This window comes from Carcharhinus amblyrhynchos, chromosome 10 (assembly GCF_965287045.1).
Source record: "Carcharhinus amblyrhynchos chromosome 10, sCarAmb.v2.hapA, whole genome shotgun sequence".
In the NCBI taxonomy this organism is placed as follows: domain Eukaryota; kingdom Metazoa; phylum Chordata; class Chondrichthyes; order Carcharhiniformes; family Carcharhinidae; genus Carcharhinus; species Carcharhinus amblyrhynchos.
The window spans coordinates 108,281,835-108,302,924 of record NC_137333.1 but is presented as its reverse complement, the minus strand read 5'-3'; the positions used below and the strand labels follow the sequence as shown (position 1 = coordinate 108,302,924).

At 45.5% G+C, this 21,090-nt stretch overlaps 1 protein-coding gene across 2 annotated transcripts in view; it reads right to left on the bottom strand.

The window, feature by feature from the left end:
• Positions 1 to 207: 207 nt before the first annotated feature.
• Positions 208 to 21,090, bottom strand: part of LOC145349273 (F-box/WD repeat-containing protein 7-like) — a 258,322-nt gene continuing 237,439 nt past the window's right edge. Inside the window, exons 10-13 of one of the 2 annotated variants that reach the window (XM_080197782.1) lie at positions 13,459 to 13,640; positions 7,184 to 7,409; positions 5,471 to 5,681; positions 208 to 1,157 (exon numbers count right to left, since the gene is read on the bottom strand). In XM_080197782.1, the coding sequence (XP_080053908.1) occupies positions 889 to 1,157; positions 5,471 to 5,681; positions 7,184 to 7,409; positions 13,459 to 13,640 (888 nt within the window). In that variant the 3' untranslated portion in view covers positions 208 to 888. The remainder of the gene's footprint in view (positions 1,158 to 5,470; positions 5,682 to 7,183; positions 7,410 to 13,458; positions 13,641 to 21,090) is intronic. The other variant, XM_080197783.1, reaches the window with a different exon arrangement.

Sequence of the window (21,090 nt, the reverse complement as noted above, 5' to 3'; positions counted from 1 at the left end):
GATATTGAATTCGATAAGAGCCGTGATCAAGGTGAATGGCAGAGCAGGCTCGAAGGGCTGAATGGCCTATGCCTGCTTTAGTTTCTATACGTGGATAGTGTAGCAAGGTGGGATGAGAGGAAGATGATTGCCCATGATCTTCCTGAATGGCTGTCGAGGCTGACAGGCCCTCTTGGTGAACTTGGTTAGTTTGTGCACACGCCTGTATGTACTTCAATCATTTTATTGTTAATCTTTTTTTAAAAAAAAGCTCAGCATTTACAGCTTAATGCTGTTGTTTCAACCCCCAAAAAAACCCCATAAGTTTTATACAATGTACAAGGGGGATGTCTTTATAGCCTCATGACAGTGAAAACCCTTACACACCAGCACACACACACTACCATTTAGCACCATCCTTTCACACTCACTCTCTCTCACACATATAGATTAGTTTTCCCCTGTTACACAATTTCAATATATAGACATGTAGTTAAGGATGCTTCATCTCATTCATCCACATAGATACACTTTATATAATATACAGATATAACCATTTTATGTACAGGTTTCTGTTACGAATAATTTTGGCAAGTCTTTTTAAAGTGTCTCCGAGTGTCTAGTCATCGGCAGAGATAGATGCCCCTGTGATGGCTCAGTTATAAGGTGCTTTAAATCTTTTCCAAATAGCTCACAGCTCATCGAGTGCTGCAGGGTTGAAAATGCAGCTCCCTGTCCCCCTCTTTGCTGGCGGGATCTCTGCAAACCCTCCTCCGATTCTCCCATAAGGTCAAGTCTTCTTTGGCAAATTGGAATGGACAGCATGGAGTTTGGTTGCAGATTGTCCTCTCTGCTGGCCCAGTGGGTGATCAGTTGCATGCATGGTGGTGCACTGCTCCACCACCAGCCTCATTTCATATCCACATCAAAGTCCAGGACCAGCAGCTTGGTTTCCTCTGTTCCATTCCGACTGCCCACCGCACAAATCAGTTTTGTTTTCGATGCTCTGAGTCGCCAAACAACACCCCCGCTGCCCCCACTCTCCAGCGCCACCAGGTTACGAATGAATTCGCCCGTTTTAAGATCCCACAGTTTCACTGTCCCATCATCTGAGCTTGTGACTACAAACTTCTGGATAAACTGCAGGCAGGTGACAGCACTCTGATGTTTGTTTGCTCCTGTAACGGGAAAGAGAAAGGATTTGAGTTTAAACAACAGCTTTCATCATGACCATTTGGAAAGATGCAGTTTAATCCGGGATAGTCAGCACAGATTTGTGAAGGGTAAGTCCTGCCTCACAAATTTGACTGAATTCTTTGAGAAGGTAACTAAGTGTGGGGATGAAGGTAGAGCAGTTGATGTCATATAGATGGATTTTAGTAAGGTGTTTGATAACATAAGAACATAAGAACATAAGAAATAGGAGCAGGAGTAGGCCATCTAGCCCTTCGAGCCTGCCCCGCCATTCAATAAGATCATGGCTGATCTGTTGTGGCTCAGTTCCACTTTCCCGCCCTCTCCCCATAACCCTTAATCCCCTCTCTTATCAAGAACCCATCAACCCGCTTCTTAAAAATATTTAGCGAGGCAGCCTCCACCACTTCAACGGGCAGAGAATTCCAGAGATTCACCACCCTTTGAGTGAAGAAGTTCCTCCTCAACTCCGTTCTAAACCGCCTCCCCTTTATCTTGAGGCTGTGCCCCCTAGTCCTACTGTCTTTTTTGAGCGCGAAGAGTCTCTCCACCTCTATCCTATCCATCCCATTCATCATCTTATACGTCTCAATGAGATCTCCCCTCATTCTTCTAAACTCTAACGAGTACAAGCCTAGTTTATTCAGCCTCTCCTCATAGCTCAATCCCCTCAACTCCGGTATCAGCCTAGTAAACCTCCTCTGCACTCCCTCCAGGGCCAAAATATCCTTGCGCAGGTGCGGCGCCCAAAACTGCACACAGTACTCCAGCTGCGGCCTCACCAATGCCCTATACAGCTGCAGCAAGACCTCCCTACTTTTATATTCAATCCCCCTTGCTATGAAGGCCAGCATCCCATTTGCCTTCCTGACCACCTGCTGCACCTGCAAGCTGGGTTTTTGCGACTCATGCACAAGGACCCCGAGGTCCCTCTGCACCGTCGCCTGCTGCAGTTTTTCGCCACGTAAGTAATAGTCCTTCCTACCATTCTTCCTACCAAAGTGGACCACCTCACACTTGCCAACATTAAATTCCATTTGCCATTTCCTGGCCCATTCGCCCAGCCTATCTAGATCCTTCTGCAGACTCTCCACAGTTCCCCATGGTAGATTCATGAAGAAAGTAAGGAGGTGTGGCATAGAAGGAAATTTGGCCGTTTGGATAAGTAACTGGCTGCCTCATAGAAGACAGAGGGTGGTGGTGGATGGAAAATTTTCAGACTGGAGGCCAGTTACCAGCGGTGTACCACAGGGATCAGTGCTGGCCCTCTGCTATTTGTGATTTTTATCAATGACTTGGAAGAGGGGGCTGAAGGGTGGGTTAGTAAATTTGCTGATGATACCAAGATTGGTGGAGTAGTGGATGAGTTGGAGGGCTCTTGTAGGCTGCAAAGAGACATTGATAGGATGCAGAGCTGGGCCGAAAAGTGGCAGATGGAGTTTAACCCTGATAAGTGCGAGGTGATTCATTTTGGTAGGACAAACTTGAATGCGGATTACAGGGTCAACAGTGGGGTTCTGAGGAATGTGGAGGAACAGAGAGATCTTGGGGTTCATATCCACAGATCTCTGAAGGTTGCCATTCAAGTGGATAGAGCCGTGAAGAAGGCCTATAGCATGTTAGTGTTTATTAACAGGGGGTTTGAGTTTAAGAGCTGTGGGGTTATGCTACAACTATACCGGACGTTGGTGAGACCACATTTGGAATATTGTGTGCAGTTCTGGTCACCTCACTATAAGAAGGATGTGGAAGCATTGGAGAGAGTGCAGAGGACATTTACCAGGATGCTGCCTGGTTTGGAGGGTAGGTCTTTTGAGGAAAGGTTGAGGGAGCTGGGGCTTTTCTCTTTAGAGCGGAGGAGGATGAGAGGCAACTTAGAGGTTTATAAGATGATGAGGGGGATAGATAGAGTGGACATTCAGAGACTATTTCCTTGGGTGGATGTAGCTGTTACTAGGGGGCATAACTATAAAAGGTTCATGGTGGGAGATGTCCGAGGTAGATTCTTCACTCAGAAGGTGGTTGGACTGTGGAATACACTGCCTGCTGTGATAGTGGAGTCGGACAATTAAGGAATTTTTGAGCGGTTATTGGATAGACACATGGAGCACACCAGAATGATAGGGGGTGGGATAGCTTGATCTTGGGTTTGGACAAAGCTCAGCACAACATTGAGGGCAGAAGGGCCTGTACTGTGCTGTACTGTTCTATGCTGCTCAGGGAAGAAAAAAAATTGGGGAGGGCGGGGTGGTTTCATCACACTAGGACAGTCACCACCCAGGGTATTGGTGGGGTGGGGCACTGTGCTTGGACAGTAATGGTGTCAGGCAGTGAATGTGTGTGTTCTGGAGGTGGGGAGGGGGCATCACTCTCCGAAGGTGCAACTTCTGCACAAACATACTTCATTTTGAGTATTGGCATCACATTTCCTGATTGTACAAATATTATATGCTGGTTAAAGAAGTGCACCACCCCAAAACAACAAATTAATATTTTCCAATTTTAAACCACAAACTGCCTCCATTGACTGCCTAGTCTAATTTTACATCACCATTTACTTCATAGCTATAACATTGAACGCTAAAGTGTTCCATTCATGTTTCAGCAAGTTCAGACGCGAGAAGTGAATCCCAATTTATCACCGACATCATCACAATATGTGAAGGGTGAAATATTGCTTTAATTGGGAGTGGTGGGGTAGCTATTGTGGGGCAGTTATGGACCAATTTAAAGCTTCTGCTGACGTAGACACAATGTTAATTTTCTGCTGCTGTTTCTATTTGATGGAGTTGTGAGCTGGCCTGGGGAATTATGTGTCCTTTATAAACAGATTCCTGATATTGTTACACTAGTCTATCTTTCAGTTCAGCTGTTTGATGAGGACCCCATCTGTTCTGTACTCAGACTGTACAGAGTGATCAATCGTTTTTCAGAGAATTAGGAAGGTCAACTGGCTGATTTTGTGCACCGGCTCTGTAATAGAACTAATTTTTATCCAGGAAAACATTTCTGTTCCAGGGGGTCCTGGAATTTTTATAACATGGGTGGGTTACTCGGCAGATAAGAGTTTAGAAGAATGAGGGGAGATCTCATTGAGACGTATAAGATGATGAATGGGACGGATAGGATAGAGGTGGAGAGGCTCTTCCCGCTCAGAAAGGACAGTAGGACTAGGGGACACAGCCTCAAGATAAAGGGGGGGGGCGGTTTAGAACGGAGTTGAGGAAGAACTTCTTCACTCAAAGGGTGGTGAATCTCTGGAATTCTCTGCCCGTTGAAGTGGTGGAGGCTGCCTCGCTAAATATTTTTAAGATGCAGGTTGATGGGTTTTTGATAAGAGAGGGGATTAAGGGTTATGGGGAGAGGGCGGGAATGTGGAACTGAGCCACAACAGATCAGCCATGATCTTATTGAATGGCGGAGCAGGCTCGAAGGGCTAGATGGCCTACTCCTATTTCGTATGTTCTTGTAACCAAAGAGGGCCCAGGGAATGGTCTGGGCGTTATTTATTGTTGGATATAGCTGGGCAATGTCAGCTCAGTGAAGTCAACTGTCCAGCCAGGAGCTGCAGTTATGCCAGGAAACAGGAGCTGAAGTGCAAACCAGGGAGAAGGAACCTTGGGAGGTGAGACTGAAACCCTGTGATGTGGGCTATGATTAAAACCATCTGAGTAGCAACAAGAAGTTGCTACTCGGATGGAGAGGATTCCTAGGGGAGATCTTCAAAGGAAGAGATTACGATCCCTCACAAGACAGATTTCACAAACTTTTTGACTTGGTGTTTATTGATATCTGGGCTAATGATAAATCCATGTTCTCTCTCTTGGTTGCATCTGTCATTTACTTTGGAATGTATCTTGTTAATTTACATTACCCTCACACTTACTCTGAATGTACAGGAAGATGGGGCTCTGTCTTCACAGGAGAGTCATGATGTGGAGATGCCGATGTTGGACTGGGGTAAACTGACTGTTCCTCTCACCCACCTGACAAAAAAAACAGCCAGTTCCTAAAGCTAGTGGTGTTTGCTACAAATAAATCTGTTGGACTTTAACCTGGTGTTGAGACTTCTTATTGTGTCCACAGGGGAGTGGCAGCACAAAGCTTGCATCCCTCTTGCTCCAAGATTGGAAGCATTAGAAAGTGCATCAGCCAGACAGCTGTGACACACAGAGGGAGACACAGCCTGGTACTGCACCATAGACACAGCTAGACCTACCAGCCTTGGAACATTGGCCAGCACCTATCACTCACTGTGGAAATCTATAGTACTGAATTGGAATTCTCTCATCCTCACCTTGTAATGTCTGCAAACATTGACCCGTCTTGATGTCCCAGATTTTCACAGTAGAGTCTGCATTCCCAGATACCAGGATGTTATCCTTCAACTCCATCCCACTGGTGAGAGACTGGTGGCCCATTAAAGTGTGCAGGCAGTTTCCATTCTCTGCATCCCACACTCGGATCGAAGTATCCAGGGAGCCACTGACTATGTGGACACCATCATACTGTGCAAAAGCAGAGAAATTATTACAAACACGGGCACCAACATATCCCTCCCAGCAGAACAAACTGCATTTATATAGCACTTAGAAAAATAAGTCAAGGTGCAAGGAGGAGGGGGAGGTGGGGGAACGGAGACAGAGGGGGATGAGAGGGGTGGGGGAAAAGAGAGAGAGGGGGAGAGAGACAGACAGAGATGGAGACAAAAGGAGGACTGAGATAGAGGAGAGAATCAGAGGGAATGGAAGTGACAGAGGTGAACAACATGGAGAAACATGGGCAGAGAGAAAGAGTGAGCGAGTGCAGAACACCGTGAGCGGACAAACACCTTCATGCACAGCTCCACATTGCATTAACCTGGCGTACTTTGGGCTTTCTTAAGTTATTGCAGCAGTTAATCTCACTTCGTTGGGGCGTGGGGGCAGCGGGCAGTTGGGGCGTGGGGGCGGCGGGCAGTTGGGGCGTGGGGGCGGCGGGCAGTTGGGGCGTGGGGGCGGCGGGCAGTTGGGGCGTGGGGGCAGCGGGCAGTTGGGGCGTGGGGGCAGCGGGCAGTTGGGGCGTGGGGGCAGCGGGCAGTTGGGGCGTGGGGGCAGCGGGCAGTTGGGGCGTTTACATATTTCTATAGTTATCAAAGTTTGGAAAATTTGTGGTGTCTGTTAGTTTCTGATTTGATTGTCACATGTATTAACATACAGTGAAAAATATTCTTGCGCACTATACAAAGCATACTGTTCATAGGGACGGAAACGAGAAAATGCAGAATATCGTGTTACAGTCATAGCTAGGGTACAGAGAAAGATCAACTTCATGCAAGGCAAGTCCATTCAAAAGTCTGACAGCAGCAGGGAAGAAGCTGTTCTTGAGTTGGTTGGTACGTGACTCAGACTTTTGTATCTTTTTCCCGACAGAAGAAGGTGGAAGAAAGAAAATGTTCGTGGTATATGGGTCCTTAATTATGCTAGCTGCTTTGCCAAGGCAGCAGGAAGTGTAGACAGAGTCAATGGATGGGAGGCTGGTTTGCGTGATGGACTGGGCTACATTCACAATCTTTTCTAGTTCCTTGCGGGTTTGGGCAGAGCTGGAGCCATACCAAGCTGTGATACAGCCAGAAAGAATGCTTTCTATGCTTTTTGAAACAGAAACATTGAACATAGAACACTACAGCACAAACAGGCCCTTCAACCCACAAGTTGCACCTATCATATCCATACCTACAGGCCACTGTTATCTGATATTACAGATAGTTCTATCTCATTGTGTCCTAACATTCAAACTGATGTAAGGAAGCTATTTCTCATTAGTAACCTGACCGCACTCAGATGTTCAGGTACAACCGCTCTTTTGCGACTTTTTCAATCTGTCTTTCCCCAGATTCCGAACCTTGTTCTTCTAATATATTTGAACAAGCTTTTATGCATCTCCCCCAAACAACCTTGCTGGATGGCCCAGTGTATACAACAGGTGTATATGATAGTCAGAAACAAGACACACACAATACTGTATTTACCTGAAGTGAGTAGACCCTGTTTGTATGCCCCTGTAGTGTGTGCACACAGGTTTCAGTTTCTGGATCCCACACCTTTACTGTGTAATCATAGGCACCACTCACAACTCTCTTCCCATCGTACTGCACACATCGGACTGCAGCCACATGTCCCAGTAGTGTATGCAGGCATCGCCCTGTGTCTATGTCCCACACTCGGAGAGTAGCATCTCTCGACCCACTCACTACCCTGTGGGAGAGAAAGAAAATAACATTAGAATTCTTTAGCTACATTTCTCCAGACATCTTTATAGCCATTACGATTCCTCCACTCAAGTCACAACACAAAAGCTAAGCCCACAAGCTTGTCTCTTTTTCAAGATCGCTGTCACATACTGACTGTTGGAAATCCCTGTACATTCTCTCAGAATCCCTCCAGCGCAGAAGGAAGTCATGTGGTCCATTGTGTATGCACCGACTCTCTGACAAAGTATTTTATCCAAGCTCTTTTCCCCACCCAATCTTTGTAACCCTACACATTTAATATGGCCAATCCACCAAACCTGTGGGAGAAAACCAGGGTACCCGGAGGATTGTCTACAAGATCTTGTCTGCAAGATAATGAGAGGCATGAACAGAGTGGATAGCCAGAAGCTTTTTCCCCCACAGCGGAAGAGTGAATTACCAGGGGCACAGGTTTAAGGTGCAGGGGGCAAGATTTAAAAGAGATGTTCAAGGCAGATTTTTTTTTTTTTTACACAGAGGGTGGTGGATGCCTGGAACTCGTTGCCGGGGGAGGTAGTGGAAGTGGATACGATAGTGAGTATTAAGGGGCGTCTTGACAAATACATGACTAGGATGGGAACAGAGGGATATGGTCCCCGGAAGGGTAGGGGGTTTCGGTTCAGTCGGGCAGCATGGTCAGTGCAGGCTTGGAGGGGCCGAAGGGCCTGTTCCTGTTCTATAATTTTCTTTGTATTTTGAAAACCACATACATACCCAAGGCTGGAATCGAAGCCGACTCCCTGGTGCTGAGAGGCAGCAGTCATTACCACTATGCCATCGTGCTGTCTTAATTTCTCATTTCATTACTACCTCAAAGTCTCTTTTCCAACAACTATTTTTAACAGCTAATGGTCTAGGACAATGAGCTTGCAGATGGTTCTTAGTGCTGAGAAATCAATGGTCTGAAGCTAAATCAGAAGAATTTTCAGCTGGTGAAAGTTTTAATTAAAGCAGAATGTAATCCTAAATTACTGAATGTTACCAGAACCACACCACACGCAGTTTTGATTGCATTTCAGATAACACTGCAAATATTTGTTATTAATCCATGGGGCATGGGTGCCACTGGCTGGGCCAGTATTTATTGCTCATCCCCACACTCTGCTTTTTATTGGTTATCCAAATCTCTATCCAAGTGAATAAATTACCCCTAATCTTAAATCATAGAGGTTTACAGCGCAAAGATTGGGATAAATGGGTCGTTCTACGGTAGACAAGCTGTAACTAGTGCGGTGCCACAGGGTTCAGTCCTCGGGTCCCAACTATTTACAATCTATATTAAGACTTGGATGCAGGAATAGTAGATAGCGTAGCCAAATTTGCAGATGACACTAAAATAGGTGGGACAGTAAGTTGCCATGGGGAAATAAGAAATTTACAAATGGATTTGGATAGATTAAGTAAATGGGACAGATGGAGTTTAATGTTAAGTGTGAGGTAATCTGTTTTGGCAGGAAAAATGCAAAGTCAAGCTATTTAAACGGAAAAGAATTTCAGAGTGCTTCAGTGCAGAGGGACCTGGGTGTCCTTGTGCATGAATCACAGAAAACTAGTATACAATAAGGAAGGTAAACAGAATCTTGGCATCTATGGCTAAAGGAATAGAATATAAAAGTAGTGAAGTGTTGCTGCTCCTGCACAAAACATTAGTGAGACTGCACTTAGAATATTGTAGACAGTTTCAGTCTCCTTACTTGAGGAGGGATGGAGTTGCATTGGAGGCAGTTCAGAGGAGATTCACTAGATTGATTCCAGAAATGAGAGGCTTGTCTTACGAAGAGAGATTGGGCAGTTTAGGTCGATACTCCCTGGAGTTTAGAAGAATGAGGGGTGATCTAATTGAGGCGTACAAAATGATAATGGGGATGGACAAAATAGACATGGAGAGGGTGTTTCCTCTTGTAAGGCAATCTAGGACAAGAGGCCATAGTTTTAGGATAAGGGGTGACAGATTTAAAACAGAGATGAGGAAAAATTACTTCTCTCAAAGTGAGTCAGTGGAATTCACTGCCCCATATGCGGTGGATGTTGGGACTTGGAGTAAATTTAAGAAAGAAGTGGACATAGAACATAGAACATTACAGCGCAGTACAGGCCCTTCGGCCCTCGAAGTTGCGCCGACCAGTGGAACAAATCTAATGACCCTCTAACCTAAACTATTCCAGATAGATTTTTAATGAATAATGGGGTTGGAGGGCGATGGTGAACAGGCAGGAAAGTGGAGTTGAAGTTGAGATGAGATCATAAGAACATAAGAAATAGGAGCAGGAGTAGGCCATCTAGCCCTTCGAGCCTGCCCCGCCATTCAATAAGATTATGGCTGATCTGTTGTGGCTCAGTTCCACATTCCCGCCCTCTCCCCATAACCCTTAATCCCCTCTCTTATCAAGAGCCCATCAACCCGCATCTTAAAAATATTTAGCGAGGTAGCCTCCGCCACTTCAACGGGCAGAGAATTCCAGAGATTCACCACCCTTTGAGTGAAGAAGTGCTGTGTTTGTTATTAATGGTGGAGAAGGCTAGAGGGGCTGGATGGCCTCCTCCTGCTCCTAGATCTTGTAAGTATGAGTTGAGAGTGAGCCACATTGCTGTGGATTTGGAGTCACATGTAGGCCAGACCGGGTAAGGATGGCAGATTTCCTTCCCTAAAGGGCATTAGTGAACCAGATGGGTTTTTAAGTCAATGGTTTCATAGTCATCAGTAGATTCTTCATTTCAGATTTTTACCAACTTCAAATGTCATCATCTGCTGTGGTGGGACTCAAACCGAATCATTACCCTGGTCTCTGGATTAGTAGCCCAGTGACAATACCACTGTGCCATTGCCTCCCTGTAAATGGTTCATTTTATACATTTCTCCATTTAGGAGAAAACTTTAGCCGAGATCTGTGTAATTCAGTAAATCATCACTCTTGGCATTCCCACTTTTCAGGCGTTAGCTTAAACCCTGGGCAAACTGACCGAGGGAACATTTGTCCAGCTGCAGGAAGGCACGATTGCAATAAGACACTGTTACAAACCCACCCATGCAGAACTGTCCCCTATTTGCACTGACTCCAGCTAGACAATTAGTGCAGGAGCAGGAACATAGCACTGGTGTAATAAGAAGTTGCATTTTCAACTACTAACACATACAATTGTGACAGAGCAGAGGGAGTTTTATTCTGATGTACTTGAGTAGGATTTGATTTTCATTCACTGGATGAGAAAATCACTTTACTGCTCATTTCTAATTGCCTTTGAGAAGATGGCTGTGAGTTGCCACCTTGTTGCAGTCCATCTGGAGTAGCAGTGCAGTGGCACAGTGGTTAGTACTGCTGCCTCGCAGCACTAGGGACCCGGGTCCAATTCTGGCCTCAGGTCACAGTGTGGAGTTTGCACATTCTCCCCATGCCTGCAAGGATTTCCTCCAGGTGCTCCGGTTTCCTCCCACATTCCAAATATATGCAGGTTAGATGGACTGGCCATGCTACATTGACCCTAGTATTAGGGGATTAGCAGGGTAAATATGTGGGGGTTACGGGAATAAAGCCTAGGTGGAATTGTGGTTGGTGCAGACTGGATGGGTCGAATGTCCTCTTTCTGCACTGTAGGGATTCTGTTCTATTCTAGGTACACCCACAGTGCCTGGAGACACAGACACAATGGCGACTTGGATTCAAAGGTTCCCAGGTAAAGTGAACAGGTAGCAAGTACGGATGTGTGGGGTAACAGTGACCAGGGCGAATTGAAACACAATTGTCTGAGAAGCCAAATCAATAACTTCTCTCAGAACACGGATTTACCTCTCAACATTGATCTGGTACAACAGAATATTTTGACTGGAAGCAAAAAATCTCATTAAAATTAACGGAACATATTTTAAGCAGTCAAACAAAGATGTAACCACAAGGACCTCATTATTTATACATCCATTCAAACTGAAGCTCCTATTCAGATAACCTCCAAGCTCCCTCTCATCGCAAATCTCAAAACATTTTAATCTAAACTTAACATTTGAAGCTCCAGTTCTTTTGGGGGAAGGGAGAGGGGGGAAAATTATTTACTACAGTGATAGAACTGAGGCACTTCAGTCACCATCCTAAAGGTATGCAAGGTTCAGGTGAGATTTAATCAGTGTTCAAAATTATGAACATATTTGATAGAGTAAATGGGGAGAAGTTGTTTCCAGTAGCAAGGGGTCCCACAAGTGTGGGGGGGAGTGTTTTAAACATTGCGCAACATGGAATGCGTTGCATATAATTTTCAAAAGGGGATGAATAGATACACAAAACGAAAAAAAAAAGTGGCGTGATTGTGGGGAAGGTGACAGATTGAAAGATGGTTGGGACATGATGGCTACTTCCTTGTTCCATGATTCTAGATGCAGCTAGACTGAGATTTAACTTGGATTTGAGTAATGTTTCCAGCTCAGCCCAAACCTCTCAAAAAGAACAACAAAGAACACCACTAAATATGATTGCATTAGGTTAGTTTACAGTTTATTTATTAGCCACAAGTAGGCTTATATTAACAATGCAATGAAGTTACTGTGAAAATCCCCTAGTCACCACACTCTGGTGTCTGTTTGGGTACACTGAGGGAGAATTTAGCATGGCCAATCCACCTAACCAGCACGTCTTTCAGACTGTGGAAGGAAATTGAAGCACCTGAAGAAAACCCACACAGACACGGACAGAATGTGCAAACTCCACCCAGACAGTGACTCAGGCTGGGAATTGAACCCGGGTCCCTGGCACTGTGGGGTAGCAGCGTTAATCAGGCAAAGGCTTTGTATATATAGGGACGGGGGATGGGGCGGAGGTTATGCATCGGTAGGAGGGAGTAGGGAGTAGGAAGGTTTGAGTGAATGGTGAAAAATGATTTCCAGCGGTCAGCGAATCAGTAACCGTGGTGCAGGTGGGGCAGAAATTGAAGATAATCATTGTAAGAACGATGGGAGAAATTTTCACAGAGATTACAGAGTGTTAATTTAAAAGTACGGGGTAATGATTGAGTGGGATTGTGGGAAAAGGATTCATGTAAGCAGCTCCTTCTGAACAGTATGCATTGCCTGTTCCCCATCTGTCTGGTGAATGATATAATTCAATGGTATGTTCCTACTTAGAGTTATAGAGGTTTACAGCATGGAAACAGGCCCTTTGGCCCAACTTGTATATGCCTCCCTTCTTTTTAAACCTCTGGGCTAATCCCAATTGCCTGCATTTGGCCTACATCCCTCTCGGTGATGGCTATTATGTTATAATTACACGTCAATCTTCACCCTTAACTCATCCATTTTACCGTTAATACTCCTGGCATTAAAGTAGAGGCCCTCCAGCTTTGTCTTACTCTCTTGAAACTTAGTTGTATTCCTCTGACCTGATTGCTTTTCTATGTTATACTGTGTCCCTATTCTGCTGACATTCTGGGTCCCCTCCCCCTGCCATAGAGTCATAGAGGTTTACATCATGGAAACAGGCCCTTGGGCCCAACTTGTCCATGCCGCCCTTTTTTTTAAACCCCAAAACTAGCTCCAGTTGCCCAAGTTTGGCCCATATCCGTCTATACCCATCTTACCCATGTAACTGTCGAAATGCTTTTTAAAATACAAAATTGGACCCGCCTCTACTACCACCTCTGGCAGCTTGCTCCAGACACTCACCACGCTGTGTGTGAAAAAATTGCCCCTCTGGACACTTTGTATCTCTCCCCTCTCACCTTAAACTTACACCCATTAGTTTTAGCCTCCCTTACCTTTGGGAAAAGATATTGACGATCTAGCAGATCTGTGCCCCTCATTATTTTATTGACCTCCATAAGATCACCCCCTCAGCCTCCTGCGCTTCACAGAAAAAAGTCCCAGTCTCTCCAGCCTCTCCTTATAACTCAAACCATCAAGTCTCGGTAGCATCCTAGTAAATCTTTTTTGCATTCTTTCTAGTTTAATAATACCCTTTCTATAATAGGGTGACCAGGAGAAATTACAACATGTAAAGTTGTTTTGTGCACCATTTATCCAGAGATTGCCTTACTTGTTGCCATGGAGGTGCATACACCGTACAGTGGAGGCGTGTCCATAAAGCGTGTGAATACATTCGCCTGTTTCTGCATTCCACACCTTCAGGGTCCGGTCTGTCGAGCCGCTGATCACTATATTCCCCCTCATCTGTGAAGACCAAACTCCACCTGTGTGTCCGACCAGTGTCTGCACGCACTGCAAAACAGGCCAACAATAGGTTCAAAAACAACCCACAGCAAAACAGTGGAAATGACCAACAATATCACCTATTGAAAAGACAGCCTTGCATTTACACTGTGTTTTAAGAACATAAGAACATAAGAAATAGGAGCAGGAGTAGGCCATCTAGCCCTTCGAGCCTGCCCCGCCATTCAATAAGATCATGGCTGATCTGTTGTGGCTCAGTTCCACTTTCCCGCCCTCTCCCCATAACCTTTACCATGCTTCTTTTCAAAATGCATGATTTTGTGGTGACAGTTAGCCAGACAACGGGTCAGTAAACTGGAAAGTCGCAGATGGAATTCAGTCTGGAGAATTGGAGAACAAGGCAATAAACAGCAGGGAAGTGCTGAGGAAGCTTGGAGCGCATATCCATTCAGTTTGAAAGGTAGAGGTGGTGGCTCAGGGGACAAATCTTCATTTTTCTGCTATATTGACTGAGACTGAGAACAGACTGGATAGGTTGGGGTTGTTTACACTAGAACAGAGGAGGATGAGGGGAAATATCATCGAGCTGCAGAAAATTACAGGGAGCCTGGATAGAGGGGATTGGAAGGACCTATTTGTACAGGCAGAACTCAATAGCCGTGAGGCACAGATATCAAGTTCTTGGAAGATGATTAGAGGGAGTTGAACAGTAATTGTATTACCCAGAGGATGGTTGGGGTCCGAAATTCTCTGACTGAAAGGGTGGGAGAGGTAAAGACCCTCACGACACACAAAAAAAACTCGGATACGCAGCTGAAGTGTTGTAACTGACAGAGTTATAATCAAGTAATCACACCTGCAAGCTCTTTATCATCCAGCATACAGTGGGCCAAATGTCCTCCTTCCTGATTTCGCTTTGTGTTTGGTAAGGGGATGTAAGCATAGCTAAGCGTTTATTGGCTGAGAAAGAAATGAGTCCAAGAGACTGGGAGAACTGTGTTCTTTCAATCTTAAAATTCCACTGAAATGTTTGGATCAGGTAGACATTATAATGCAAGCTCTGCAACATGACAGATGCCATGTTGTGCCCCACTGCCCTGGGGCCAGAGCGTGCCCCACCGCCCTGGGGCCAGACTGCGCTCCATTCACCACCTTGATGAGGAGCTCAGGGTTTTAGTGGGGTACACATCCACAAGCTTTCAATCAGAGTGGAGTGTGCTGTATTCTTACATGGTGTAGATTCCATCTCAGTGTAGAGTCAGCAATGTCCCCATGTGCACCACAATCTACCAACAGCTGCAGAGGGGAGCTCAGGGGCAATGTTATTTGGGTTTCTGGGCCCAACCTTCACATACTTCAGCAATCAATCAGCAGAGCTTTCACACAACAACCTGACAATTTGTGTTAATAATTTCCTGGGAAAGAGATTCCATTCTACAGAACGGAAAGGAGAATCTCAATTCTTTTCTCGCTACAGGCAGATTGCCAAAACAGGACACGTGCCGACATTCTGCGTGTGAAGGTTATGTGTAATCTGGCACAAACCCAGTGACTAACAAGGCTGCACACAGTGAGGCAGGGACATCATAACTTCAGCTTTACAATTCCTTCCTTCAATGGAGGCAATGGAGTTGCAATAAATTACCTGGAAAGACGAGGCCACCTGCTCCCTATTATCACAGCAATGCAGTCATTCAGATTCACACATCTGACCATTCCATGGAAACCTTAAAAACTCTCCACTAAAAAGCAGGCATGGACTGCAGCAATTTGACAGTGTCAGAGTGAGCAACGGCAGAGACATAGAACATAACAGCACAGTACAGGCCCTTCGGCCCTCAATGTTGCGCTGACCAGTGGAACCAATCTAATGACCCTCTAACCTAAACTATTCCAATGTTATCCATATGCCTATCCACTGACCATTTGAACGCCCTTAAAGTTGGCGAGTCCACAACTGCTGCAGGCAGGGCATTCCACGCCCTTACTACCCTCTGAGTAAAGAACCTACCTCTGACATCCGTCCTATAATTACCACCCCTTAATTTAAAGCTATGTCCCCTTGTGTTAGCCATCACCATCCGAGGTAAAAGGCTCTCACTGTCCACTCTATCCAATCCTTTGATCATCTTGTATGCCTCAATCAGGTCACCTCGTAACCTTCTTCTCTCCAATGAAAACAGCCTCAAGTCCCTCAGTTTTTCCTCATAAGACCTTCCCACCATACCAGGCAACATCCTGGTAAACCTCCTCTGCACCCTTTCCAACGCCTCCACATCTTTCTTATAATGCGGCGACCAGAACTGTACACAATACTCCAAGTGCGGCCGCACCAGAGTTTTGTACAGTTGCAACGTGACCTCACGGCTCCGAAATTCAATCCTCTACCAATAAAAGCTAACACACCGTACGCCTTCTTAACAACCTTATCAACCTGGGTGCCAACTTTCAGGGAGCTTTGCACACGTACACCGAGATCTCTCTGCTCGTCAACACTACTAAGAGTCCTTCCCTTAACCCTATATTCTGTACTCCTGTTATTCTTACCAAAGTGAATCACCTCACACTTTTCCGTATTAAACTCCATCTGCCACCTCTCGGCCCAGCTCTGCAGCTTATCCATGTCCCTCTGTAAACTGTAACATCCATCCTCACTGTCTACAACTCCTCCAACTTTGGTGTCGTCAGCAAATTTACTAACCCATCCTTCTACACCCTCATCCAGGTCATTTATAAAATTTTATAAAAATGACAAACAACAGTGGCCCCAAAACAGATCCCTGAGGTACACCACTTGTAACTGAACTCCAGGTTGAATATTTCCCATCAACCACCACCCTCAATCTTCTATCAGCTAGCCAATTCCTGATCCAAACTGCTAAATCACCCTCAATCCCATGCATCTGCATTTTCTGCAGTAGCCTACCACGGGGAACCTTATCAAACACTTTGCTAAAATCCATATACACCACGTCAATTGCCTTATCCTTATCCACCTCTTTGGTCACCTTTTCAAAAAACTCAATAAGGTTTGTGAGGCACGACCTACCCGTCACAAAACCGTGTTGACTATCCCTAAACAATTTATTTCCCTCTAGACGATTATAAATCCTATCCCTTATAATTCTTTCCAAAACTTTGCCCACAACAGAAGGCTTACTGGTCGATAATTCCCGGGATGGTCTCTACTCCCCTTCTTGAACAAGGGGACAACATTTGCTATCCTCCAGTCTTCCTGCACTATACCTGAAGCCAATGACGACATGAAGATCAAAGCCAAAGGCTCTGTAATCTCTTCCCTAGCCTCCCAGAGAATCCGAGGGTAAATCCCATCCGGCCCAGGGGACTTAGCCAACACCTCCTCCTTATGTACCTCAATCCCGTCTAGTCTACCACCTGGTATCGCAGTATTCTCCTCGACTACATTGACTTTTTCCTGCGTGAATACTGACAAAAAATACTCATTCAGTGCCTCTCCTCTCTCTTCAGGCTCCATGCACAACTTCCCACTGCTGTCTTTGACTGGCCCTAACCTTGCCCTAACCAATCTTTTATTCTTGACATACCTGTAGAAAGCTTTAGAACATAGAACATAACAGCGCAGAACAGGCCCTTCAGCCCACGATGTTGCGCCGGCCAATTAAGAAAAAAGCAATGACCCTCTAACCTAAACCAATCCCTTTCCATCCATAAACCTATCCACGGATCTCTTAAACGCTCCCAAACTAGGCTCATCTACAACTGCAGCAGGCAGGGCATTCCATTCCCTCACCACCCTCTGGGAAAAGAACCTACCTCTGACATCCGTCCTATATCTACCCCCCCTTAATTTAAAGCTATGTCCCCTCGTGCTAGCTTTCTCCATCCGAGGAAAAAGGCTATCACTGTCCACCCTATCTAAACCTCTAATCATCTTGTATGTTTCAATGAGGTCTCCTCTTAGCCACCTTCTTTCCAACAAAAACAACCCCAAATCCCTCAGTCTCTCCTCATAGGACCTTCCCTCCATACCAGGCAACATCCTGGTAAACCTCCTCTGCACCCTCTCCAATGCTTCCACATCCTTCCTATAATGTGGGGACCAGAACTGTACACAATACTCAAAGTGCGGCCACACCAGAGTTTTGTACAGTTGCAACATGACGTTGCGGCTCCTAAATTCAATCCCCCTACCAATAAACGCCAAGACACCGTATGCCTTCCTAACAACCTTATCGACTTGATTTCCAACTTTCAGGGATCTATGCACATATACACCTAGATCCCTCTGTTCGTCAACACTATTCAGAGTCCGACCGTTAGCCCTATACTCTACACATCCGTTATTCCTGCAAAAGTGAATTACCTCACACTTTTCCGCATTAAACTCCATCCGCTACCTCTCAGCCCAGCTCTGCAACTTGTCCAAGTCTCTCTGTAAACTATGATACCCCTCTTCACTATCTACCACACCTCCGACTTTGGTGTCATCAGCAAATTTACTAATCCATCCTCCTATACCCTCATCCAGATCATTTATAAAAATTACAAACAGCAGTGGCCTGAGGCACACCACTTGTAACCGAACTCCATGACGAATACTTACCATCAACCACCACCCTCTGTCTCCTATCTGCTAGCCAATTCCTGATCCAATTAACTAAATCACCCTCAATCCCATACATCTGCATTTTCTGCAGAAGCCTTCCATGGTGAACCTTATCAAACGCCTTACTAAAATCCATATATACCACGTCAACTGCCTTACCCCCATCCACCTCTTTGGTCACCTTCTCAAAAAACTCAGTAAGGTTAGTAAGGCACGACCTACCCTCCACAAAACCATGCTGACTATCTCTAATCAATTCATTACTCTCTAAATAACTGTAAATCCTATCCCTAATAATTTTTTCTAATACTTTGCCCGCAACAGAAGAAAGACTCACCGGTCTATAATTCCCGGGGAAGTCTCTATTCCCCTTCTTAAACAATGGGACAACATTCGCTATCCTCCAGTCTTCTGGCACTATACCTGTGACCAACAACGACCTGAAGATCACAGCCAAAGGCTCTGCAATCGCCTCTCTTGCCTCCCAGAGAATCCCAGGGTAAATCCCGTCCGGTCCAGGGGACTTATCTATTTTCAAACCCTCAAGAATATCTAGCACATCCTCCTTATCTACTGCAATACTATCCAGTTTACAGCCCTGTAACCCAGTGTTCTCCACAACTACATTTACGTCTCCCTGCGTGAATACCAAAGAGAAATATTTGTTCGGTGCCTCTCCAATCTCTTCTGGTTCCACACATAAATTCCCACTGCTGTCTCTAACTGGCCCTAATCTTGCCCTAACCAGTCTTCTATATCTAAAGAAAGCCTTAGGATTCTCCTTAATCCTATCAGCCAAAGTCTTCTCGTGTCCTCTTTTAGCCCTTCTTAACTCACTCTAACTCCCTCCTGGCTAATCTATAGCTTTCCAGTGCACTACCTGAGCCCTCAAGCCTCATCCTGACATAAGCCTTCTTTTTCCTTTTAACCAGCGAATCAACTTTTTTAGTGCACCACGGTTCCCACGCTCGACCATTTCCTCCTTGCCTGACAGGGACATACTAATCAAGGACTCGCAGTAGCTGCTCCTTGAAAAAACTCCACATTTTGGATGTTCCCAGCCCCTGTAGTTTCCTAGTCCAACCTATGCTTCCTAATTCTCTCCTAACAGCCTCATAATTACCCTTCCCCCAGCTATAACTACTGACCTGAGGTTCATGCCTATCCCTTTCCATCACTAAGGTGAACATAACCGAATTGTGGTCACTATCACCAAAATGCACCCCAACTTCCAAGTCTAACACCTGGTCTGGCTCATTTCCCAGCACCAAATCCAATACAGCCTCACTTCTAGTTGGCCTATCTACATACTGAGTCAAGAAACCTTCCTGCACGCTTTGTACAAAAACTGACCCCTCTAACGAGCTAGAGCTATAGCTATTTCAATCAATATTAGTAAAGTTAAAGTCTCCCATAACAATTACCCTATTACTTTCACTCCTGTCCAGGATCGTCTCTGCAATCCTTTCCTCTACCTCTCTAGAACTTTTAGGAGGTCTATAAAAGACTCCCAACAGGGTGACCTCTCCTCTCCTATTTCTAATCTCAGCCCATACTACCTCAACAGACAAGTCCTCATCAAACTTCTTTTGTCACTGTGATACAGTCCTTGACTAATAATGCTACTCCTCCCCCCCTTCTACCTCCTTCTCTACTCCGACTGAAGCATTTGAACCCTGGAACCTGCAACAACCATTCCTGTCCCTGCTCTATCCATGTCTCTGAAATGGCCACAACATCAAAGTTCCAGGTACTGATCCACGCTGCAAGTTCATCCACCTTATTGCGAATACTCCTCGCATTAAAGTATACGCATTTCAAACCATGCTCTACTCCACCCCCACGATGCCACACTTTGCAGTCCTCATCTATGACCCCCTCAATTTCATCCCTGCTACTCAGGATCCCACCCCCCCCTCTGAATCAGTTTAAACCCCCCTGCATAGCAAACTTTCCCCCCAAGATATTGGTTCCCCTCTGATTCAGGTGTAGACCATCACTCTTGTAGAGGTCCCACCTTCCCCAGAATGAGCCCCAATTGTTCAAGAACCTGAACCCCTCCCTCCTGCACCATCCCCTCAGCCACGAGTTCAAACTTTCCCTCTCTCTGTTCTTCTCTAAACTATCCCGTGGCACAGGCAAGTGTCCCGAGATAACCACTCTGTTTGATTTGGCCCTAAGTTACCACCCCAACTCCATAAATTTCTGTTTAATATCCCCTTCCCTTATCCTCCCTATGTCATGTGTCCCCACATGAACTATGACTTGGGGCTGACTCCCCTCTCCCTTAAGAGTCTTGAACACCCGCTCTGAAACATCCCGGACCCCAGCCCCTGGGAGGCAACATTTTTTTTCTGGGATTTTCCTTGATCCTATCCGCCGAAGTCTTCTCATGTCCTCTTCTAGCTCTTCTTAACTCTCTCTTTAACTCCTTCCTGGCTAATTTATAACTCTCCAGTGCCCTAACTGAGCCTTCACGTCTCATCTTTACATAAGCCTCCTTCTTCCTCTTCACCAGAGATTCAACTTCCTTAGTACACCACGGTTCCCTCGCTCGACCACTTCCTCCCTGCCTGACAGGTACATATTTATCAAGGACTCGCAGTAGTTGCTCCTTTGAATAAGCTCCACATTTCAGATGTTCCCAGCCCCTGCAATTTCCTGCTCCACCCTATGTATCCTAAATCTCGCCTAATAGCCTCATAATTACCTTTCCCCCAGCTATAACTTTTGCCCTTCGGCATATGCCTATCCCTTTCCATCACTAAGATGGACCTAACCGTAACCGAATTGTGGTCACTATCACCAAAGTGATCACCTATCTTCAAGTCTAACACCTGGTCTGGTTCATTTCCCAGTACCAAATCCAATGTAGCCTCACCTCTTGTTGGCCTATCTACATACTGTGTC